At 29.7% G+C, this 23,632-nt stretch overlaps 5 protein-coding genes across 17 annotated transcripts in view; all 5 read left to right on the top strand.

Annotated features, from left to right (window-relative positions):
• The window catches only part of LOC122498227 (neurexin-1), a 413,730-nt gene that overhangs the window by 159,731 nt on the left and 230,367 nt on the right, over window positions 1–23,632 (top strand). The window contains exon 1 of one of the 10 annotated variants that reach the window (XM_043605874.1): window positions 16,859–17,049. The exons of the other annotated variants lie outside the window; for them this stretch is intronic. The gene's annotated coding sequence lies outside the window, so the exon portion shown is untranslated. Of the gene's footprint in view, window positions 1–16,858; window positions 17,050–23,632 lie in introns of those variants that run through there. 10 annotated transcript variants of the gene reach the window in all.
• Window positions 121–6,763, top strand: LOC122498223 (titin-like). 2 transcript variants are annotated; one of them, XR_006301212.1, is made up of 18 exons: window positions 121–298; window positions 581–877; window positions 1,001–1,294; window positions 1,369–1,653; window positions 1,723–2,010; window positions 2,094–2,197; window positions 2,271–2,406; window positions 2,514–2,813; window positions 2,883–3,179; window positions 3,327–3,617; window positions 3,821–4,120; window positions 4,263–4,841; window positions 4,911–5,201; window positions 5,312–5,415; window positions 5,531–5,666; window positions 5,753–5,877; window positions 5,975–6,073; window positions 6,210–6,350. XR_006301212.1 is itself a non-coding variant. In XM_043605858.1 (17 exons), exons 1-17 carry the CDS (start codon window positions 205–207, stop codon window positions 6,548–6,550), a joined length of 4,458 nt encoding a protein of 1,485 aa, XP_043461793.1. In that variant the 5' UTR covers window positions 121–204; the 3' UTR covers window positions 6,551–6,763. The 2 variants fall into 2 exon arrangements, 1 of the variants encoding a protein (XP_043461793.1); XM_043605858.1 differs by having other exon boundaries at window positions 5,753–6,073; window positions 6,210–6,763.
• Window positions 8,277–11,172, top strand: LOC122498231. Of its 2 annotated transcripts, XM_043605881.1 has the most exons (8): window positions 8,277–8,505; window positions 8,604–8,891; window positions 9,051–9,626; window positions 9,695–9,985; window positions 10,105–10,205; window positions 10,311–10,446; window positions 10,596–10,914; window positions 11,016–11,172. In XM_043605881.1, exons 3-7 carry the CDS (start codon window positions 9,302–9,304, stop codon window positions 10,898–10,900), a joined length of 1,158 nt encoding a protein of 385 aa, XP_043461816.1. In that variant the 5' UTR covers window positions 8,277–8,505; window positions 8,604–8,891; window positions 9,051–9,301; the 3' UTR covers window positions 10,901–10,914; window positions 11,016–11,172. The 2 variants fall into 2 exon arrangements, with proteins under 2 accessions (XP_043461816.1, XP_043461817.1); XM_043605882.1 differs by lacking the exon at window positions 9,695–9,985.
• Window positions 12,052–13,909, top strand: LOC122498232. 2 transcript variants are annotated; one of them, XM_043605884.1, is made up of 5 exons: window positions 12,052–12,425; window positions 12,523–12,813; window positions 12,975–13,550; window positions 13,629–13,722; window positions 13,829–13,909. In XM_043605884.1, the coding sequence occupies exons 1-4, from the start codon at window positions 12,263–12,265 to the stop codon at window positions 13,700–13,702; spliced, it is 1,104 nt and encodes a 367-aa protein (XP_043461819.1). In that variant the 5' UTR covers window positions 12,052–12,262; the 3' UTR covers window positions 13,703–13,722; window positions 13,829–13,909. The 2 variants fall into 2 exon arrangements, with proteins under 2 accessions (XP_043461819.1, XP_043461818.1); XM_043605883.1 differs by having other exon boundaries at window positions 12,055–12,425; window positions 13,629–13,909.
• Window positions 13,785–15,514, top strand: LOC122498240. The gene is made up of 5 exons (XM_043605894.1): window positions 13,785–13,909; window positions 14,027–14,127; window positions 14,684–14,819; window positions 14,937–15,255; window positions 15,357–15,514. Exons 1-4 carry the CDS (start codon window positions 13,843–13,845, stop codon window positions 15,239–15,241), a joined length of 609 nt encoding a protein of 202 aa, XP_043461829.1. The 5' UTR covers window positions 13,785–13,842; the 3' UTR covers window positions 15,242–15,255; window positions 15,357–15,514.

The raw sequence follows: 23,632 nt of genomic DNA on the forward strand, positions 1-23,632 counted from the left end.
ATAAATATTTATCATTAAAGATAAATGAAAAATTTTTTTCTCGAAAATATGGAACACGTGCATTTTGTCTATTATCAATTCGTGGAAGAATAACATTTAATATTTATTTTTACCCTATATAAAGAAGAGTATAACTTGAAAAACGGAACATTTCTTTTAAATAATTTTTACATTTGCTAAAGAAAAATTGTGTTTGTTTAAAAAATGCGATCATTAATTTTCTTTTTGGTCTGTATTAATTTTTATTTGTTTAAAACTGTGGTTGCTAAAAAAATTTCAGCTGGAAAAATTGAAGGCAGTAAGTAAAGAAATTTATAAAAACTACATTGTTAACTAGCAGTGTTATATTTACTGACATTGATCAATTTTCATTATTTGTTTGTTGTATTATTTAAAAAATAATTTTTCCATAACAAAATATTATGTTTTTAAGTTCCCTGGGGTCATAAAAAGTCTGTTTTTCATGTGGATGTTGACAAAAATTATTTATAGAATATTACGAAAAGTATGGAATTTTAAGTTCGAGGAAAAATCTCCATGCATGTTCATTTATTAATAAACATAAAATTCTGATTTACAGACAATGCTACATTCGGAGGGCATATTAATGTGTACGATGTTGAAGATTTAAAAGCCCGTTTAGTGATTCCTGTAAATAAAAATGAATACATAAAAACTAATTATTTAGTTTCATTTGAAAATAAAAGTACATCTGAAATTAAAAATATTGATGATGTATTTTACATGCAAGCTTTAGATTCATTAGTTATGTTTGTTTCCAATCTTTTTCCAAACACTACATATCGATTTCGAGTTGATGATAAAAGTAAAGGGATTTTTTTCACGAGTCCAGAAGTAACTACAAAGAAAGCTTTAGGTACGTTTTACTTTTTATAATATCCCATTTTTGAAGAATTATTAAAATATTCAAGCTGTATTACATTTTTTATTTAATTACTTCTTTGTTAAATTAACTTTTAATATAAGCTTTAATTTACAGGGAAACCTGAAAAACCGGATGAAAGTATGTTTTATGTTACGTATGTTGGGGATGAATTTATTTTTACAATGAAAGATCATTTACACTGGCAAATATCAACACCAGTGTATCACGTCCGGATGTATAAAGTTGATGGAAATAATGAGCGTTATTTTAATAGAGGAAACCTTAATGGAATAGTTAATTCCATTCATTTTGATTATATCCACAAGAATTTTACATATAGATTTAAAGTCGAGACTTGCAATAGATATGGATGTTCTGATGAAATGGTCACAAAAGATTACATTGCAGGTAACGATCATAATTACTTTTTGATCAGAAGAATACACTTTTAGAATTAAATTTAATAATATTTTCATTTACAGGCAGTTTTGAGCAGAGAATTAAAGTTTTAAATGTTTCGAATACAACGTGTACTATTCAGTGGGAAAATCTTGATAAGAATTCTAATAATAGGGATTATGTAATTCATGTTATCGACAAAGGGGACCGAAATATTAAACAACGTTTTTTAAATGCGTCCAATTTTGGAATACCTTTTACGATTGATGGTCTTCATCCTGGAAATATATATGCATTTTCGGTTTCGCTGGGAAATTCCAAAGATTCGCCTTACGAAGAAATCGAATGCCACACTTCGTACTTCAGAAGTATTGAATTTTTCTATAATATAAAATATATTTTACTTACAGACTTATATATTAAATTTCTATTTACAGAAGAACCGGATAATGCTAATATTACTTCATTTAATATTTCATTTGATTATGGAATTGCAAAAGTAGAGTTAAATGATAATTCTCTTTTTGAAAACTGTGCCCAATATTACAGTGTTTCTATTTATAAGAAAGAAAGGTATTCCTGGTTAAATCAAGTCGATAGAATAACGTGCGAGCATTACGCAATCGGACCTTACTATTTTGATCCGGGGAATTATTATGTCTCAATTCGGAGTTGTAATGAAATAGGTTGTTCTGGCGAAGTGTGGAGCACAGTTTACGAAATAGGTATGTATAAATTAATTTACAACATTTAGGCTAAGTTGCTAGAAATTTTTAGTGTTTTCTACTTTTTAATAAATACTTTACAGTTAAATGTAAGGAACCTGAACCTTTATCTTATGAAGTATTATACTCCACGGACAAGTCGTGCATAATTCAGTGGATAAAGCAACATCCGAATATTTCCAACATTGTAAGAAACTATGCTTTTTTGTAAGCAATGAAAACTAAATTATCAGTTACTGTAGCATTTAATTTTTTTGTAGCGTAACGAAACTATTACGCTTTCAAGCGATTTTCCATATGATGACTACAAAATTAATTTTATTATCATTGGATCCGATGATCATGTTCTGAATTTCCATACTGCTAAAGATGCATGCATCACTCATCATTCCAAAAGTATGAAATTATCTTTATTCTTTTCTTTTAATTTGACTTAATCTTATTTGTTTTATTAATTAATATTAATAATTATCTAAACTATCATTTTTTGGATTTAATTCTAGTCGTACCGGCTGCACCGAAAGAAGATGACTTTGACATTACTATAAATGGCAGGATAGCCACTATCAAGCTTCATAAGAGTGCTAATAAAAACTGTGACATATGGTACAAATTTCATTTATGGGTACCAGTAATTTTATTCAGATTAAGAGTTCCAGATTCTTTGATTTGTACGAAAGAATATGTAGATTATGAAAACTTGTTTATTCCCGGTAACTACAATTTTGAGATTGTGGCCTGTAATAAACAAGGTTGTTCTACAGCAATAAGAAGCAAACTGTACACAACATATAAACAATCAGGTATGCAGAATTAGATACAGAATTTAATCACTACTTTTTAAAATCCAAGCTAAATGTAATAAATTACAGACCAAATTATTGGACCAGAAGGTCCACTACAAGTACAAAACATCACTGATACAACATGCAGAATTCATTGGACAAAACCTAGAAGTAGTGCCGAATATAACAAATACTATATTAAATATCATATAGATGGTGATTTAAATTCAGAAATTTTTGACAGATTTGTTGTATCTAAAACATATATGACGATTGATAATCTGCAACCAAGCACTAAATACAACATTATACTTGGTGTTATGGACAACGATGAGTTATCCTCAAAAACAATTAATGCGGAATTCTACACTGAATATTCGAAAGGTATGGATGGCCCAATAAATGTTTATCAATCACAGAATTACCATATGTTAGAACTTTGATTGTGACAATTCTAATTTGAATGACTTAATATTTTACTGCAACTTAAAGTCAACAACCTGTTTTAGTTGATAAATATTTTAATTACAGAAAAAAATGCTACACAAAAAGGAAATATTAATGTGTACGATATTGGAGAATCAACAGTTCGCCTCGTAATTCCTTTAAAGAAGGATGAATACATACAAACTAATCTATTACTTTTAGTAAAAGAGAAAAACCTTTCTACATTCACTTCAACTGATGATGTTTATTATATTAATTTGTCAGACTCTTTAGTTGCATACGTTAGTGGTCTTAAACCAAGTACTACATATAGATTCCGAATTGTTGATAAAGTCATGGGTGTTTATTTCGAGAGCAATGATGTCAGAACATTTGGTATACATTAATTTGTATCTTATATAGCAAAATGTTACAAAAATATTTACTGTTTTTGTTGTCTATAACTTATTAATCTCCAAAGTTAAATTCAAGAGTTTATTCAAGAATTTGATACGGAGAGATTGTTAACTTCTTCCACCTTTAATATAATTACTACCGAATGATAAATTCCTTTCCTCTAATTTCTATAAACATTTTAGACAAACCTGCTTCACTTGCGGGCCAAATTATCGTTTATCAGGTCCAGAAGGAAAAGGTCTGGTTAATGGTACCTGCAAAAGATGATGAATATGTACAGACTAATTTTTTAGTTACTGTATTTGATACAAATCATTTTGTATTTATATACACTAATGATGTCATTTACATGCAAGCCGAAAATACTTTAGTTATGTTTGTTTCTGGACTTTCTCCAAATACTACATATATATTCCGAGTTACTGATAAAAGTAAAGGTGCTTTTTATCAGAGCAGAAAAGTTACTACCGAGAAAGCTTTCAGTACGTAAATCATCCTATTAATCTAAAACAACAAAATATTGCTTTACGATTGTTTTCCAGTTAGGATTTGCGATCAATAATGTAATAGAATTAGATAAGACGATAGAAATAGAAACTTTTCCTTAAATATTACATTTTTCAGTCATACCTGATCAGCCGAAGGAAAATTTGTTTTATATTTCATTTGAGAAGAATGAAGCAATTTTAACGATGAAAGAGCATTATCATTGGGAAGAGCTGCTGCCAGTGTACCTAACTCACATTTATACAGTGAATAAAGAAACCGAAGAACTTATAGAAACAGCAAATCTAGATAGTAGAATTAAATCGAATCATTTCACTAGGCTCAGGTCTGGGAGTAGATATAAATTTAAAATTGAGGCTTATGATGGATGGAGATATTCCGAACCTTTGGTAACTAGAGAATATGTTGCTGGTAACTTTGAACGTCCAATTAAGGTTTTAAATTCCACAAATACAACGTGCACAATCCAGTGGGAAAAGCTTACAAATACAACCAAAGATACTGATTACTTGATACATGTTATCGACAGGGGGAACCGATATATTAAAACACGTTTTATAAATGCTTCCTACTCGAGAGCACCTTTTACAATTGATGGTCTTCATCCTGGAAATCAATATGCTTTTTCCGTTTCTGCAGAAAATGTAAAAGGTTCACCTTATTTGGAAACAGAATGCGACACTTCACCTTTAACAGGTATTTATTTTATTAGGTAAATTATTAGTTATTTACTGTTATTAAATAAATTCTTATGTTTATTTATAGTTGGACCCCATAACGCTACCATCGATTCGTTTAATATTTCATTCGAGGATGGAGTTGCCCAAGTGGTATTAACTGACAATTCTGTTTTCGAAAATTGTGCACTAAGATATGATGTCTACATTAGCAAGAAAGCAAAAAAAGATATTAGAGTAGTAGCTGGTGAAATAACATGTAAAAATTATAAAGTCGGTCCTTATTATCTAGAACCAGGAACTTATTACGTTGTAATCCAGGCCTGTCATACACTTACAGGATGTTCCCAAGCTCTAGGGACCAAACATTACGAAATAGGTATTAAGTTAAATAGGTATTCCTTAGTATTTCACAACATTTTCATAGATAAAATCTCTTCTAAATTAATTGAAAAAAATATAATTTTCTAAATCTTTTATAATTTTCAGTTAAGCGTAAAGACCCAGAACCTTTATTTTACAAAGTATTAGATACTACAGACTTATCGTGCACAATCCAGTGGACCAAACAACAACCAAATATGTCCAATATTGTAAGAAATTTGCATTTGTCGATAGTTAAAGACCAAGGTTTATGGTACATTGCGGAATAATAATCTGAAATAGAAAATACTAGTTTAAAAAATAATACTAAATTTTTATTTGCAGCGTAATGAAACTATTTCGATCTCTAAATACAGCCTTGAAGAAAAGTATAAAATTAATTTTATTGTCATTGGTACTGATAAATATCCTTTCAATATTCATACTGCCAAGGATGCGTGCGATGCTTACCATACTGGAGGTACTTAAATCTATCAAATTATAAGGGACAAATTTTTTAATTTCTATAAAACATTCATGTTTTTGAATCTATTGTATATTTTTTAGTTGTACCTGCCGAACCAAAAGAAAGTGATTTTGACATCATAGTTCACAAAAGAAAGCTCACTTCCTATAAGCATCAAAATATAGCCACTATAAAGTTGCACAATAGTACTAATAATAATTGTGAGGTATGGTATTCAATCCAAATGTGCATTCCAGAAAGTAACTGTTTCGGTAGAAATAATCTAAGATGTCAGGATGAATATTTAAATCTTACACTTTTAGCAACACCTATGCTTTGCTACTTTGAGATCTGGACTTGTAATAAAATAGGATGTTCTCCATCAATAAATACCAAATTGTACATAAACTATATACCATCAGGTAAGAACGTCCATTAGGTGGCTGTCATGTACCAACATTTTTTTAGTGTGTAAATTAAAATTCTTTCTTATTTATATAAAAGAATTTTTTTAGGAGGAAATTTTTCTGAATTTATAATAAATATTTCAATTTACAGACTACCTCATCGGACCGGATGGTCCAATTGAAATTTTAAATGTTACGGATACAACATGCACAATCCAATGGGGAATACCAAGAAGTAGTTCCAGTTTTCAAGACAACGGTTATAATCATAAGGGTACAACTCACTTTATATTGTATTATATTCATTCTTATATCGAGGGTGTATCATCTTCTGAGGCTTTTAATACATACCATTATATTGAATCCTCTGTTAAACCAATTTATAAAATTCATGAATTATATCCTAAAAGTAATTATATTATTGAAGTTGGTGTTTTCTACAATAATGATAGAGCTTTAAATACTATACGGACCGTATGTCATACTCTTTAATTATAAATTATTAGTATGTTTTTTTTAAATCCATCGTGATTTATATTATTAAAAATATCTGTTAAGAATGACGATGTTTGTTTCGAATTTCATTCTTAAATTATTTAGAATAATCTATCCTATTTGCAGAAGAATTTTAGTTGTAAGGCACATGTTTTTGGATAGCTTCGTTATTATAAAATATTGATGAAATAAATGTAATTAAATATTAAACGAGAATTAACTTATTTTACAACCTTATAATTCGGAGAGTCTGATTTTGTCAAAATCAGTGGGCATTGAAATTGTATTATGCTTATTTACATTCCCAAAACAATAGTCCTAAAATCATATACATTATTAAATTGTGATAATTGCGCAGTAAATTTACAATGTGCTTCTCATTAGCGTCATTCGCTTCATTTCTGTTTATAATGTTTCAACTATTTAACAATGTAGATCAATCAAATTTCCCATTTCGTAATCATCACAGACAGTAATAATTTGAATTTATAAAAAAATAACTATTTTTAAGAGGTGTACACTGTAGTTTTAATATAAAAACAAGTCTTTTTTAAGAACAGTTTTTAAGATATTACAAATTTTTTTCAAAAATACTGTTTATAACCGAAAAGTACTAGGAGACTGGACATATTTTGAGTTTAAATATTCAAAAAAAGTTACAGCATCATTTGAAGGGAAAAAAATAACAGAGAACTGTTTAGATTTTAAAATGTTACAAATTTTAAAATACATTCGACAAATTATTTTAATACCGACAGATACAAACAATTGTAATTTGATGTAGTTGCATGTAGCAGTCACGACTCTAGAAAAATAAGTTCAAAACTAGTACCAAGTTGTATTGCCCTCTACATCTGTAGACATGCGAAGGAAACTAGAATATTTTGCTTCCAAATTTTGTGCACGAAGCCAATATGCTGGCTTCCCGTAAAAGCAAGTAACCCTGAAGTTCTTGGTGAATTTCAATGATTTTTAAAATTCCCCAAGAATATCAGTTTCAATTTTGATATTCTTCCCTGAGATTTCAAATGTCTTTATTATTAAAAACATACAATTTGATGAAATTCCCTTTTGTAAAATATTAATATTTTTAAATTCATAATGAAATATCCTCGGAAATATCTCGTTAATAATTTATTTTTATTTTCTGTTGCAGGTATGTACCGAATTTTTCATCTACTACTAAACTTTTTCCATTAATCTCGAGTCTTTATATCTTTGGGTAAGTATTTTTTAAAAAATTGAATACAATTATTTATAAATTATAGACGTCAATTTTTTATAAATTTAAGAATAGAGAATTAAATAACTGCAGAACAGATATTGATGATCTTTTAAGATTTTTTTTGTAAAAGATTTCGTATTAAAGTTCAGAACGGCTAAATTCAAAATGGCGAATCCAATATGGCGGCCGAACTTTTAAGAATTCAACGAATTTGTTTAAAACTTGTTACTCAGGGATTTTTTGAGTCGTTGATTGCAAAAAACCATTATTTTTATGGTTTTCCCAATAAAGATGAGCTAGTGGTCAATTTTCATTATGATCTTCGTAATCAGCGCACAAAATTACGTTAGTATAGTGAGTTTCAAAATGATTGACGATTCGAAAGTATACCCTAAGTGTCTAAAACATAAGTATTATTTTTTAAAAATTTATGATTGAACTTTTATTTTTTACACGTTGGCGTGCATCTTGATAAAAAAACCATTAGGAAATAAAATAAAATTCCGGTTTTCACTTCTATAAAAAGGCGAGTGAAACTTGTAGAAAAAATATGCAGTTTACATTTACACAAGATCACATTTTGTTTTTCAAGCCCACAATCATTTTTACTTGTCTTGAAAAAATTTGTTTTTAAAAATGCAAACATTAATTTTCCTTTTTATCACAATTTTTTTTGTTTCCAAAATTATGTGTGATAGTTCATGTTTAGTGGACAGAGATGGAAACGGTAAGTAAGGAAATTATATGTAAAACACAAATTAATAATTTTCAGCTGAGGAAAATTACTTTAAGTACACAGAAAATAAGAAAACTTGTGTGTTACAGACATACTTGTTCGAAATAGTAATGTTTACAAGGTCGAGAAACATGAAGTCTGGTTAACAATTCCTGTAAAAAGTGATGAATATCTAGAAAGAAATTATATAGTTGACATGCAAGAGAAAAATAATTTTTCATTTGCAAAAACCAATAATGTTATTTACATGCAAGCTGTAGATACTTTAGTTATCTTTGTTTCTAGACTTTCTCCAAATACTGAATATAGTTTTCGAGTTGTTGATAAAAGTAAAAATGAATATTACGAGAGCAAACAAGTTACTACAGAGAAGTACAGTATGCATACTATTCAAAAATCTCGAAACAATATAAAAAATATTGAATTGTAATTGATATCCAGTGGGAAAATTTTTTCATCATCAGCATTAATATTTATACAGCAATTATTTTAAATTACTTAAAATTAACATTAATAGAAATGATTTCATATTTTAGGCGGACCTGAAAAACCGAAAGAGAATATGTTTTATATTTCATTTGAGAAGAATGAAGCAATTTTAACTAGAAAAGAGCATTATCATTGGCAAGAAATATCGACATGATACAGTATCCAGTTTGTTCAAGTAGATGGAAATACTGAAAATCTTATTGAAACAGCAGTCTTAGATGCAGATACTAATTCCAATCATTTTACTAATCTCACACAAGGACGTAAATATAAATTTAGAATTAAGGCTCAAAATAGAATGGGAATTTCTGAATCTATAGATACTAGAGAATACATAGCAGGCAACTATGAAAGACCAATTGAGGTCTTAAATTTTACGGACACAACATGCACAATCCTATGGAAGAAACCAACAAATGCGATCAAAGATATGGTTAACAGCATACAAGTTATCGACAAGGGCGACAGAAATATTAAAACACGATATATTTTTGCTTCTTCTGGAAAACCTTTTACTATTTATGACCTTTATCCTGGAAACGATTATGCCTTTTCCGTTTCTACAATGGAGGCACAACTGTCACCGTTTGCTGAAACAGAATGTAGAACTACCCCTGTAAAAGGTACTTATTAATCGTATTAGAAACTGCATTATTACACTTTTCTTATGTTTTCTCATTTTTATTATTAGTTATACCCAAAAAACCTTCAGTGAATTCTTTTAATATTTCATTTTACTATGGAGTTGTCCAAATACAGTTGATTGACGATTCAATTTACGAAGATTGTAAAAAAGTATACAATGTTTTTATTCACAAGAAAGAAGAAGGAGATATTTCAGTAGTACATGATCGAATAACATGCAGAAATTATACAGTCGGTCCTCATTATTTCGAACCAGGAACATATTTTATTATGATCCAGTCCTGTCATACAAGTACAGGATGTTCTGCATTATTAAGAAGCAAAAATTATACTATAGGTTGTAATTCATATTTCTATAATTATACATTCCATAGTTGATGAAATTTATTAGAAACAATAGTAATTAATGTTTATTCTTTCAATTTTTCTTCTTAATTAATTTTTCATGAATTTTAGTAAAAATGAAAGAGCCAACACCATTATTCTACAGAGTATTAAAAACCACGGATGATTCATGCACAATCCAGTGGATGAAAACAAGGAATATGTCAGACATTGTAAGAAGCAAAATATTTCTCATTAATAATCTAATATTGTGCAATAAATTTAATTTTTCTTTGCGACAATTTAATGTACAACAAATAATCATGTTTTTCACGCAGCACTACGAAACTATTTGGTTTTCTAAGAACTCTGTCAATGATGGATATAAAATTAATTTCATTGTCATTGGTACTGACAATCAACCTTTTAATATTCATACTGCCAAGGATGCATGCATTGCTCATCATCAAATAGGTTTGGATGTAAACTTATGATTTTAGAATTAGTATAATTTTTATTTATACAGCAATATTAATTCTCATTGCAGTTTTCTTTGATTGCATTTTAATAACGAAAAAATTTTTTTTTTGCATTTTAATCTTTATAAACATATTTTTTTTTAGTCACACCTGCTAAACCAAAAGAAAGTGATTTTGATATAACATTGCACAGTGTGGATACTTTATTCCCAAAGCGACAAAATATAACCACTATAAAGTTGCACAATAGTACTAATATTAATTGTGAATTATTGTGGTATGCAATTCAAATGTGCATCTCATTAAATACTTGTTTCGATAAGGAAATTTTAAGATGCAATAAGGATTTAAATATCGCATCCACATTTAAACCTGATGTTTACTACTTCAAAATTGCAACTTGTAATAAAATTGGATGTTCTCAATCAATAAATACCAAACTTTTATGATTACATTCCATCTGGTAAGATTCTATATTATAATTACAATTTTTAAAAAGCAAAATTACTTTTTATTTTATTTATAAATAAGTAGACCTTTAATAAACCATCCTTTACCCTTAAGGGTCTCGGTCCTGGAAGTAATTACAATATTATTGTTGGTGTTCTTGACGGTTATAACATAAGCAGAAAAAATATTGGTGAGGAATGCCACATTTCTATTTCTTAACGTATATATTATTAACATAATAAAAATGTTTGCTGGAAAAAAACATTTATTTAAAAAGTGTATGTATTCTATTTAGTTTTTTTTACTTACTAAACCTAAAAAAATACTGTACAACACGATTTTTGAAAATCAATAATCAAATAAATATTATTAAATAATGGATAATATGGACTAATTTATTTTATTCCCTCAATAGTTTATTTCTAAAATTTAAAGGGTTTAATTCAATTATTATTAAAATATTAAATTAAAAAAAAACTATTTAAACTGTACATTTTTTTTAAAGTAAAATATATATATAATTGATTTAAATTTAAAGAATTAGTTTTTAAACACATTTCTTTAAATTTTATTTAACTTTTTAAAAAATTTTAAAACAGTAAAATTTAATAGAAACATTTATCATCGAACAGAAAATGATAAACTTAAAAATATATGAACCAGGTGTACGTTTTTTATAACATTTTGTAACAGTGTAAAATTTAATGTCCATTTTTTTCTATTATAAAGTTATTTGAAACTTAAAGAAATAACTAAAGAATTCCCTTACAAAATTGTTTTTACTTGTCCTAAAAAAGAAGTTTTGAATTAAAAATTTTAAACTTTGAATTTTATCAAATTATATCATTAAAAGCTATCTGTTAAATAACAATGGTTTCAATAATTGTTTCTAATTATATAAAGGGTAGGTGGGAGAAAAAATGGTTTCGTGATCGCGGTCTCATTTAAAAAGAAAAGAATATTAAGAGTTGGGATTTTTTGGTAAATATAGAGAAATGCTCTGGGAACCCCGCTGCTTTCGGAATTTTGCAAAATGTTGATAAATAATTATTGAAAAAATTGTTTAAACATTCGGAAAAGGAGGTTTTTAACGATTGAAAGTGTAGTAATTTGAGATTGAGACATTTCTTTAGTTCAATTTTCGGCCACTACCGAGAATTGGTGCCACCTCCTTGACCACTGACATAGATAAGATATATGTATCATTCTTTAAAAATTCGTGATTGAACTTTTATTTTTTACACGTTGGCGTGCATTTTGATAATAAACAAATCGTTAGGAAATAAAATAAAATTTCTGTTTTCACTTCTATAAAAAGGCGAGTGAAACTTGTAGAACAAATATACAGTTTTCATTTACACATGATCACATTTCGTTTTTCCAGTCCACAATCATTTTTACTTTTTTTGAAAAAATTGCTTTTAAAGATGCAAACATTAATTTTCCTTTTTATTTGTATCACAATTTTTTTTGTTTCCAAAATTATGTGTGATAATCCATGTTTAGTTCCCGGAGAAAAAGTCGGTAAGTAAGGAAATTATATGTAAAACACAAATTAATAATTTTCAGCTGAGGAAAATTACTTTAAGTACACAGAAAATAAGAAACTTGTGTGTTACAGACAAATTTTTCCGAAATATTAACGTTTACAAGATCGAAAAATATCAAGTCTGGTTAACGATTCCTGTGAAAAGTGATGAATATCTGGAAACAAATTATATAGTTTACGTGAAAGAGCAAAATAAATTTTTATTTATAAAAACCAGTAATGTTATTTACATGCAAGCTGCAGATACTTTAGTTATTTTTGTTTCTAGACTATCTCCAAATACTACATACAGTTTCCGAGTTGTTGATAAAAGTACAAATGCATTTTACGAAAGCACAAAAGTTACTACAGAGCAGTCGTACCGTATGTATATTACTCAAAAATCTCGAAACAATATAAAATATTGAATGGTAACTGATATCCAGTGTAAAAAATTTTTCTTCACCATCATTATTATTTTTGTAGCATTATTTTAAATTACTTTTAATTGAGATTATTACAAATGATTTCACATTAAATTTCAGGCAGACCTATTAAACCGAAAGAGAATATGTTTTATATTTCATTTGAGAAAAATGAAGCAATTTTAACTAGAAAAGAGCATTATCATTGGCAAGAAATATCGACATGGTACCGTATCCAGCTTCTTCAAGTAGACGGAAAGAATGAAACTCTTATGGAAACAGCAGTCTTAAATGCAGATACTAATTCCAATCGTTTTACTAATCTCACACAAGGAAATAAATATAAATTTAGAATTGAGATTCATAATGGAACGAGATTTTCTGAATCTATAGATACTAGAGAATACATAGCAGGCAACTATGAAAGACCAATTGAGGTTTTAAACTTTACTGACACAACATGCACAATCTTATGGAAGAAACCAGCAAATGCGACCAAAGATATGGTTTACTATATACATGTTATCGACAAGGGCGACAGAAATATTAGGACACGTTATATGTTTGCTTCTCCTGGAATACCTCTTACTATTTATGACCTTTATCCTGGAAACGAATATGCCTTTGCCGTTTCTACAATGGAGGCAATACGTTCACCGTTCGTTGAAACAGATTGTAGAACTACGCCTGTAATAGGTACTTATTAATCTTATTAGAAAATGCATTATTACAGTTTTTTCATGTTTTATAATTTTTATTTTCAATTAACCCCAGAAAACCTTCAGCGAATTCTTTTAATATATCATTCGAGTATGGAGTTGTTCAAATACAGTTCATTAACTACTTAATTTACGAAGATTGTGAAAAAGTATACAATGTTTTTATTTTCAACAAAGAAAAACGAAATACTTTAGTAGTATATGATCAAATAACATGCAGAAATTATAAAGTCGGTCCTTATTATTTCGAACCAGGAAAATACTTTATTATGATCCAGGCCTGTCATACAGATTCCAGATGTTCTGAATTTTTAAGAAGCAGAGAATATACTATAGGTTGTAACTGATATTTCTATAATTATACACTTCATAGTTGACAAAATTTATTTGAAACAACTGTAATCAAAGTTTATTCATTAAATTTTTTTCTTTAATAATTCTTATAAATTTTAGTAAAAATAAAAGAACCAACACCATTATTCTACAGAGTATTAAAAACCACGGATGATTCATGCACAATCCAGTGGATGAAAACAAGAAATATGTCAGACATTGTAAGCAAAAATGCGTTTGTCAATACTAATATAATATTATACAAAATTAAAATGCTAGTTTACATTTAAGAAGATTTTTGATAAATTTTATCTGGCATAATTTAAGTAATTATTGGATTATTAATTTATTGATGTTAAAATAGCAAATAATTTTCAAGTCATTAACATTTTGTGTTCAAATTATTAAAAGAATAAGTTCGGTTGGGCGTTCCCTTTTGTTTTTGACTCATAACTTGTGCCCAAGTAAATATTAAGCAAACATATGCATTTGTGTGACCGCGTCTGAGAAAAGGGACCTTATGACCAAAAAATCGATTTTTAGATTTAGACGGTTTTACATTTGACAAATATCATTTCTGTTAAAAGTACTGTTAAAAAGTACCATCATCCGAATCTCTTCCCCTATATAATTAGATATATTAACGAAGCACAAAGAAAATTTGTTCGTCAAGAAGCAAGCAGACTAGTTAACAACAATAATGTTTTTCTGATTGAGAGAATATCTTCTTCTTTGTGCCAACTTAATATACAACATATAACACATTTTTTTAAGCAGCATTCTGAAACTATTCGGTTTTCTAAAAATTCTATCAATGATGGATATGAAATTAATTTCATTGTAATTGGTACTGACAATCAACCTTTTAATATTCATACTGCCAAGGATGCATGCATCGCTCATCATCAAATAGGTTTGGATGTAAACTTATGATTTTAGAATTAGTATAATTTTCATTTATCCAGCAATATTAATTCTGATTACAGTTTTCTTGGATTGCATTTTAATCTTTATAAACATATTTTTTTAGTCACACTTGCTAAACCAAAAGAAAGTGATTTTGATATAACATTGCACAGTGTGGATACTTTAATCCCAAAGCGACAAAATATAACCACTATAAAGTTGCACAATAGTACTAATATTAATTGTGAATTATTGTGGTATGCAATTCAAATGTGCATCTCATTAAATACTTGTTTCGATAAGGAAATTTTAATATGCAATAAGGATTTAAATATCGCATCCACATTTAAACCTGATGTTTACTACTTCAAAATTGCAACTTGTAATAAAATTGGATGTTCTCAATCAATAAATACCAAACTTTTATGATTACATTCCATCTGGTAAGATTCTATATTATAATTACAATTTTTAAAAAGCAAAATTACTTTTTATTTTATTTATAAATAAGTAGACCTTTAATAAACCATCCTTTACCCTTAAGGGTCTCGGTCCTGGAAGTAATTACAATATTATTGTTGGTGTTTTTGACGGTTATAACATAAGCAGAAAAAATATTGGTGAGGAATGCCACATTTCTATTTCTTAACGTATATATTATTAACATAATAAAAATGTTTGCTGGAAAAAAACATTTATTTAAAAAGTGTATGTATTCTATTTAGTTTTTTTACTTACTAAACCTAAAAAAATACTGTACAACACGATTTTTGAAAATCAATAATCAAATAAATATTATTAAATAATGGATAATATGGACTAATTTATTTTATTCCCTCAATAGTTTATTTCTAAAATTTAAAGGGTTTAATTCAATTATTATTAAAATATTAAATTAAAAAAAAACTATTTAAACTGTACATTTTTTTTCAAGTAAAATATATATTTAATTGATCTAAATTTAAAGAATTAGTTTCTAAAAACATTTCTTTAAATTTTATTAAACATTTTAAAAAATTTCAAAAAAAAGTAAAATTTAATAGAAACATTTATCATCGAACAGAAAATGATAAACTTAAAAAAATACGAAACAGGTGTACGTTTTTTATAACATTTTGTAACAGTGTGAAATTTAATGTTCATTTTTTTCTATTATAAAGTTATTTGAAACTTAAAGAAAAAACTATATATTTTCCTTACAAAATTGTTTTCATTTGTCCTAAAAAAAGTTTTTTCTTATTTCAAAAATGCGGTCCTTTATTTTCGGTTACTTAATATCTCAGGCCCAAAAACCCGCGAGAGTGTCAAACTATTCTGATTTGTTCGCCATACTCTGTTCGTCATATTTTATCCGAAATTTTGAATTTGGAAATTTTTACATGAAATATATTTAACCGACTTTAAAAAATCACTATAATTATATATGGAATATCCCATATGTTAATTATCATTTGGTATTGTTAGAAAATGTGTTCACAGCATTTATCTTTTTAACTCTCATGATAACCTTAGGTTACTATTGTATTTTATATGAACTGTATATTTTGTAAATTTTCCTTGGAGTGCTCATTAGCCCTAGAACTTCAAATACTTGAAATAAGTTTACTCAAGATAGTTTTAAAACTGTCTTGAGTAAAGTATTTTTCTTAATAAATAAGTAATTTATGTTTTAACAAAAACAATTTAATGTTTCTCTTAAAAAACAAAAAAAGCAATTAACCTACAAAAAATAAAGAAAAATTGAGCTTTCTTTTAATTCCTTCCTTAGATGATTTTTGTCTTCAACTTAATCTAATCAATTTGAATAACTGAGAAGAAATTAGTGGGGGGGCACTTTTGGGTTAAACTTAATTCAAGCTCATCGTGACTTCTCGGACGAAATGGATTAAAAAAAAATCAGCCAGAGAAGCAGACGCAATATAAAGTTCTATTTATGATACCTTTGAGTAGGAATGACAACAAAAAACTGAATGGAATAAAAACCAAATTTTAAACAATTATTTTAATTGTATATTCTTAAACATGGGAGAGTGGTGAATTTATAATTATTTAACATATTTCAAAATTTTGTATTATGAATCTAATTTTTGAATACTGTTAGATGCATTTTAATGAACATTTGTACATTGTCGTCTCACTAAAATGATAAATTAAATTTTCTGTTGCAGGTATGTAACAAATTCTCCATCTTCTATTGCACTCATCCCATTATTCATTCGAGTCTTTACAAACCTTTGGTAAGAACATTATATGTATATCTGCATCATATAGGATTATATTCAACAATTGCATGAAATTCATAACATAGTTTTCCCTCTCGGCTTAATTGAATCCCTCGCCAAAAACCTTCTCTCACTTATAAATGAGTATCGCAACGAACTTCATTATTCCGTAATTCTTACTCTTTCTCTCTCTCTATCTATCTCTGCGCGCATACACGTATACACATCCGAGTCAAATAGTAAAACAACACGTGACACGCGAATTAACATTCATAAGCTTAATTAAAATTATCAAAAAGGAAACTTTTTTTTTTGACGTTCTTCATGAAATAAAAAAATTTGATATTCTTGTTTCATATAATATAATTTTTTTAAGCATAAATATTTTTTTTAATTCTTTAAAAAGAAATAGTCAAATTCAAAGGGAGGGAAAATTAGTAACATACATTACTGTCTATTGTTACTTATAATATACTTTGTAGATAATTTCCTTTTGTAGAAGTTATAGAAGAGAATACAATGGAAATAATTTCTATCAGAAATATTAATGTTTACTTTCCTTTTGTAAAAAATTGAAGGGGCGAGTATAACGTAAATTTAAAAATTAATACTTTGAACGACCTATATAAAAAATTCAATTAAAAATAATATTCTTTGATTACAATATAAATAATAAATTATTGTATATTATGTGACGTATGACTTTAAAAATAAATCTAAATGTTCTGCTAAACGCCAGACAAAATCCGACGATTTCAAGAAAATAATAATATGAAATTTAAGTTAATAAATTTCGCCTTCAGGCGCCAATTAATTTTTAAGCTCAATTAATAAACTACAATCAATTCCTTAACAACAACCCGACAAACAACAACACCTCTGAGACGCTCTCAATCGTCAGAGGAAATTCTGCCTGAACAAGTCGGCAAGCAGAAATGCCAACGACGAGACACGACTGGCACAACGCTGGCTCAATACTGAGTCATCATCTCTTTCTAACAATGAGCGGCTCTGCCCTCTAGCACTTTCTCTCCTACTAACTAGCCGCGCGACACACATTCACCACTAATAGTGGGTCACTCGGCAGTTTCGACTTTCTAATTTACCATACCAATTAACAATCACGGTTCAGGGAAAATTCCGACAGATGACGTGACGATTCACATCGTCACAATTAGAATAATAATTTTCTGTATATCCATTCGGATTGAATTTAATTTTATAAATATAAAAATAAGCTCAGAATGTCTCTTCCACAATAAAAATGTGTGAATAATTCACGTTATTTAATCATTTATAGACTTTTATACACGGTAAAATCGATTTTCGCCAGGAGAAGAAAAAAATATATACACATTTTTTCATCGACAAAAGTATTGTGTTCGTGGAAAAAAAGGTACACGCGATGTGGGAGAGTAAAAAAAAAAGAAAAAAGTTTCTCTGTGTATGTGTATTTGAAGCTCTTGGAATAACATCATCATGATATCGCAGTTACTTTTTCCTCCTAATGTTCCGCATATCGATGATGAAAGTAGGTCGCAACGTTGCGGCAAAGATATGCGCATGAAAATTACCGTCGAGACTTGCTTCTGTGGGCGATTTGCAAAATTCGAAACTTACTACCTGCAGAACACTTCCTATCGCCATCCACTTTGCCGACCTAAATCGTCTCCACCCTCTATCACTATCAAGACAAACTACTATGTATGTTTCAACAAGAAAAGGTAAAATGATCGCTTCGACGTTTCGCATTTATGGAAAAATTCTCCTCTATTTGAAGAAAAAGAAATTGCTTTTAAATGTTTAATGAAATGGTCAAACGGAAAAAAGGGTATTTAATTATTTGAAAATGAGTGATTGGAAATTTGTTCTTTAATGTTATTTTATTTCGATAACTGAATTAAAATAATCGAGAGCAATATGACTTCCTGTTGGCGAAGCTTTAGTTTCCCCACTTTTTCTCTCTTAATGGGTTAATAGTGCATAAGAGATTTCCATGTGGGCGTGGCTACAGTCCCCCACCCTCTCCTGAAGAAAAAAAACTTTAACTTTAACTTTAACTTTTTTATTTCCCACCTTCCACTCACACTTTCACTTCCACCTTCGACTCTCACTTCCCACCTTCCACTTTCCACTCACGCTGCCCACATTCCATTCCCACTCTTACTTCCCACATTTCACTTCCCACCTTCCATTCACACTTTCCATTCCCCACTTTCACGTACCACTCCTAATTTCACTTCCCACATTCTTTTTCCACTTTTAACTCCTATTTTCCAATCTCACTTCCCACAATCTATTCCTACTTTCACTTCCCACTCACACTGTCACTTCACACCTTCCACTCACTTTCCATTCCCCACTTTCACTTACCACTTCTAATTTTACTTCACACATTCGTTTTCTACTTTCAACTCCCTTATTTCCACTCTCACTTCCCACTTTCGTTTTTCACTTTCAACTCCTATTTTCCATCTCACTTCCCACAATCCATTACCACTTTTCATCCCACTTACACTTTCACTTCCCACCTTTCACTCACATTCCATCCCCCACTTTCACTTACCACTTCTAAGTTCACTTCCCACATTTGTCTTCCACTTTCAACTCCTTATTTCCACTCTCACTTTCCACCTTCCACTTCCTACTTATGTTTTCCACTTTCAACACCTATTTACCACTCTTACTTCCCACAATCCATTCTCACTTTTACTTCCCACTCACACATTCCATCCCCCACTTTCACTTACCATACCTAATTTCACTCTCACTTCTCACTTTCGTTTTCCACTTTCAACTCTTAATTTACACTCTCACCTCCTACTATTCAGTTCCATTACTCACTTTCCACTCCTAATGGTGGGGAAGTGAAAAGTGGGAATGAAAAGTATGAAGCGAGAGTGGAAGGTAGGAAGTAGGAGTTGAAAGTGAAAGTGGAATGTGAAGGTAGGAAGTAAAAGTGGGATTAGGAAGTGAATGGTGGTATGTGACAGTGGGAGTAGAAAGTGAAAGTGGGAAGTGTTAGTAGAAGATGGGAAGTGGATGGTGGGATGTGAGAGTGGGAATGGAAAGTGGGAAGTGAGAGTGGAAAATTGGAAGTGTTAGTAGAAGGTGAGAAATGAAAGTGGGATTGGGAAGTGAATGTTGAGAGTGTGAGTGAAAGTGAGTGGTGAGAGTGTAAAGTGGGAAGTGTTAGTAGAAGGTGGGAAGTGAACGTGGGATTGGGAAGTGGATGGTGAGAGTGGGAGTGAAAGTGAGTGGTGAGAGTGTAAAGTGGGAAGTGTTAGTAGAAGGTGGGAAGTGATAGTCAGATTTGGAAGTGGATGGTGGGATGTGAGAGTGGTAGTAGAAAATGGGAGATGGAGTGAAAAGTGGGAAGTGTTAGTAGAAGGTGGGAAGTGAAAGTGAAATCAGGAAGTGGGTAGTGGGATGTGAGAGTGGGAAGTGGAAAAGTTACAGAATCGACGGCGTCTCTTACCGTTAATATTCCAAATCACGTAATCACGTAATCACGATTTATTAATTAAATATTATTTCATCCTCGAATTCTTTAATTTCTTAAAGTCTATCCACAAAAGGGACGAAGAATAAGAAATTAAGAAAAAACATTTATTTTACTGAGTTTTATATTTTACTTATTTTCTTGTTACCAAACAATGTTCGTGAAGAAACGGAAACAAAATTTCCACGTTGAAAAATTTTCTGCCGAAATACCGAAGAAAAGAATTTTTTTTATTAATAATAAACGGTTTGTTTTCGGTTATAAAGAATGAAAATATTCTTCTAAAAAATTTTTTTTTTTGAAAAACTCATAAATCTTTGGAATAAAAAATATTATCAAATAATATGAAAGTGGTATTTTGAAATACACTTTGTAAGTTTACTGCAAGGCATAACATTGGCATGGTCATATAAAGATTTTTGCAAGCAAGCTATACATGAAAATTTTCATTGTATGCGTAAACGTTGTAAAAAGAAGAAAACAATGTATTCGCTATTTTTTTACAACCCTCGTAAAGTTTCTTGTGTTTAAAATGAATTTCACATATAAATGTGATTCAATTACTCTACTTGAGTGCTATTACTTCTCAATTATCTTGTAGAAAAGTGTTTCTTAAAAGTTTTTTTTTTATTCTGAATTGTCAGGTTTCTTGAAAATCTTGTTACTTGAAATTTTGTTGAGGGGGAAGTTCGTCATTTTTTTTCGAGAAAAAAAATGAAAGTAGAAAATAATTGACTTTTCTCAAGAGACGTGACGTTAAGTTGATGTGTTTCAAGAGTGTTTAACTGATATTACCATTTAGGTGATAGTAATATTGTCCCCATCCATCTAGGAACTTGGAGGGAAAGCAACTCGACTTAATTAAGGTATTGTAACCATCTCCCCTTTTCCGCAGAGCATGCGCATCAACCCTCCGTTCTTATCTTATTTTCAATTAACTTTTTTCTCCCTATCCAACCACAAGAGACCAGAAAAGATACTGAAAAACAATTGCAATCTGATTTACATTCAAATTAATTAAACATTTTTTATGCATTCTGCGCTCCTAAATGCACTTGAAGAGTACGCAGAATTTTTATTAATAAACAAATTTCCAATCTTCTACTTTAATATTGTTCTACTTTTCCGTTATTAATAATGGTTTTAATATCGAGAAAAATTGACAATTAAAAAACAAGGTCTACTGAGAAATCCTCATTGATAAAAGAAAAAAATTTCTTTCGGTTAAAAGTTTTTAAATAATTAAAAATAAGAGAATAGTCAACAATATTCAAATAGACAAATGGTAATGTCAATTGTTATATATCAATTTCCGTAGAAATTACAGATTTCTATTTGTTAGAGAGAATTTGATAGGTAGAAATGCGTTCGACATGTTGAGCGGTTGATTTCGTTTAATGCTTCCTTTTCTCATTTCTCTTTTTTTTGTTATATACTGGGGTATGACGATGACTACAGTAACCGGCAAAATCGATAGGTACGTGCTTTTATCCACCCAAGTCTTGTTCGATTCTCGCTTCGTGAAAAGGAGGCGAGACACTTTATAACAAGAGTCGTTGATCACCATGCCAGATGGCAGGTACCAATAAAATCACCTACCATTAACGATGCACAATTTTTTTATTAAAAAAATTACTATCACCGTTATCACTGTTTAAAATAAAAAATAATATAATAATTACGGTGTAATAAATATTTTTTGGAAACTAATTAAGATTAAATTAAATCTTTAGAATGAATTTTATGAATATAAAAATTTAAAGTTACAATAAAATATTCTATCCTTCTGGATGTTGTTCAGCAACATCCCAGCAACAATCTAGGTGAATACCAGTCCATAGGAAATAATAGAAGTGATAAGAATTTAATTTAAGCGTCTTTTTATGCTAATTTTGTTTGTCTGGTAACGTAAGGGGGGTCGATTTTGAAACTTTCCAACTTCCACTTCCCACTCTCAGTCCCCACCTTTCCACTTTCACTTCATACCTTCCGCTTCCCACTCTCACTCCCAACCTTCCCTCCCCAGTTTTCACTTCCCACTTTTCGCTTCCCACTCTCACTTTCTACTTCCGACCTTCACTTCCCATCTTTCGCTTCCCCATCTCACTATCCACTTCCACTTTCTACTCTCACTTCCCACTTTCCCACCTTCCACTTCCCACTTTCCACTCTCACTTCCCACTTTTCCACCTTTCACTTTCTACTCCTACCTTCCACTGCACTTCCTACTTCTTCTTCCCACATTCTGTAACTTTCCCATTCTCACTCCCCACGCCCACTTTCTACTCTCACTTTGACTTCTCACTTTGACTTCTCACATTCCACTTCTCACATCACACTTTTAACTCTTACCACATTCCACTTTCTACTCCCACTTTGACTTTCTACTTTTAATTCTCACACTCTACTCTCACTTCTCACTTAAATTTTACACTTTCTCTTCCCACTTCCACTCTTACACACTACTCTCACTTTTAAATGAAAATACCTCATTAACAATTAAAAGTGGAAGGTAGAAAGTGAGAGAAATAAGTGTGAGTGTAAAGAAGGTGTGAAAAATGGAAGATGTAGCGTAAAAGTGACAAGAAGGTGTATGAAATAAAAGTTAGAGAGTGAAAGTTGAAGATAATAAGTAAAAGTGGAAAGTGCAAAAATACATAATGAGGGGAGTAGGAGTAGTAAGTGGAAGGTAGGAGTAGAAAGTGGGTGTAAAAAGTGGAAGGTGGGAAGTAAAAGTGGAAAATAGAAGTGTGACGTGAGAGTGGGTAGTAAGAGTGGTAGGTGGAAAGTTAGAGTGTGTGTGGGAAGTGAGAGTGGAAAGTGGAAGCTGGGAAGTGGGTTTGGGAAGTGAGAGTGGAAAGTGGAAGGAAGGAGTGAAAGTGGGAGTGGGAAGTGAGAGTTGTAACGTTGATTTTAAATAATCACGTTATAAAAACCGAATTTAGTTTTCGCCGAAACTTATTCAGTTAATTCTTGATTAATTATTATAAATTAAATGCGGTAGCCAGAATCGAACTCAACATTTTACTTTATTATTATCTTGTTGAATTGTATAGAATCAATATAATACAGAAATGTTGAGTTGTATAAAAATCA

This window comes from Leptopilina heterotoma, unplaced genomic scaffold (assembly GCF_015476425.1).
Source record: "Leptopilina heterotoma isolate Lh14 unplaced genomic scaffold, ASM1547642v1 Lhet_144, whole genome shotgun sequence".
In the NCBI taxonomy this organism is placed as follows: Eukaryota; Metazoa; Arthropoda; class Insecta; order Hymenoptera; family Figitidae; genus Leptopilina; species Leptopilina heterotoma.

What these genes read in the sequence shown, in the direction of transcription:
- LOC122498223 (XM_043605858.1), top strand. Translation starts at nt 205, where the DNA reads ATGCGATCATTAATTTTCTTTTTGGTCTGTATTAATTTTTATTTGTTT. An exon ending in AACTACAAAGAAAGCTTTAG is followed by an intron (nt 878 to 1,000) that starts GTACGTTTTACT and finishes TTTAATTTACAG; the next exon opens with GGAAACCTGAAAAACCGGAT. An exon ending in CGATGCTTACCATACTGGAG is followed by an intron (nt 5,667 to 5,752) that starts GTACTTAAATCT and finishes TATATTTTTTAG; the next exon opens with TTGTACCTGCCGAACCAAAA.
- LOC122498231 (XM_043605881.1), top strand. Translation starts at nt 9,302, where the DNA reads ATGGGAATTTCTGAATCTATAGATACTAGAGAATACATAGCAGGCAAC. An exon ending in TAGAACTACCCCTGTAAAAG is followed by an intron (nt 9,627 to 9,694) that starts GTACTTATTAAT and finishes TTTTATTATTAG; the next exon opens with TTATACCCAAAAAACCTTCA. An exon ending in AAGCAAAAATTATACTATAG is followed by an intron (nt 9,986 to 10,104) that starts GTTGTAATTCAT and finishes CATGAATTTTAG; the next exon opens with TAAAAATGAAAGAGCCAACA.
- LOC122498232 (XM_043605884.1), top strand. Translation starts at nt 12,263, where the DNA reads ATGATCACATTTCGTTTTTCCAGTCCACAATCATTTTTACTTTTTTTG. An exon ending in TACTACAGAGCAGTCGTACC is followed by an intron (nt 12,814 to 12,974) that starts GTATGTATATTA and finishes ATTAAATTTCAG; the next exon opens with GCAGACCTATTAAACCGAAA. An exon ending in TAGAACTACGCCTGTAATAG is followed by an intron (nt 13,551 to 13,628) that starts GTACTTATTAAT and finishes AATTAACCCCAG; the next exon opens with AAAACCTTCAGCGAATTCTT.
- LOC122498240 (XM_043605894.1), top strand. Translation starts at nt 13,843, where the DNA reads ATGATCCAGGCCTGTCATACAGATTCCAGATGTTCTGAATTTTTAAGA. An exon ending in CAAGAAATATGTCAGACATT is followed by an intron (nt 14,128 to 14,683) that starts GTAAGCAAAAAT and finishes TTTTTTAAGCAG; the next exon opens with CATTCTGAAACTATTCGGTT. An exon ending in CATCGCTCATCATCAAATAG is followed by an intron (nt 14,820 to 14,936) that starts GTTTGGATGTAA and finishes ATATTTTTTTAG; the next exon opens with TCACACTTGCTAAACCAAAA.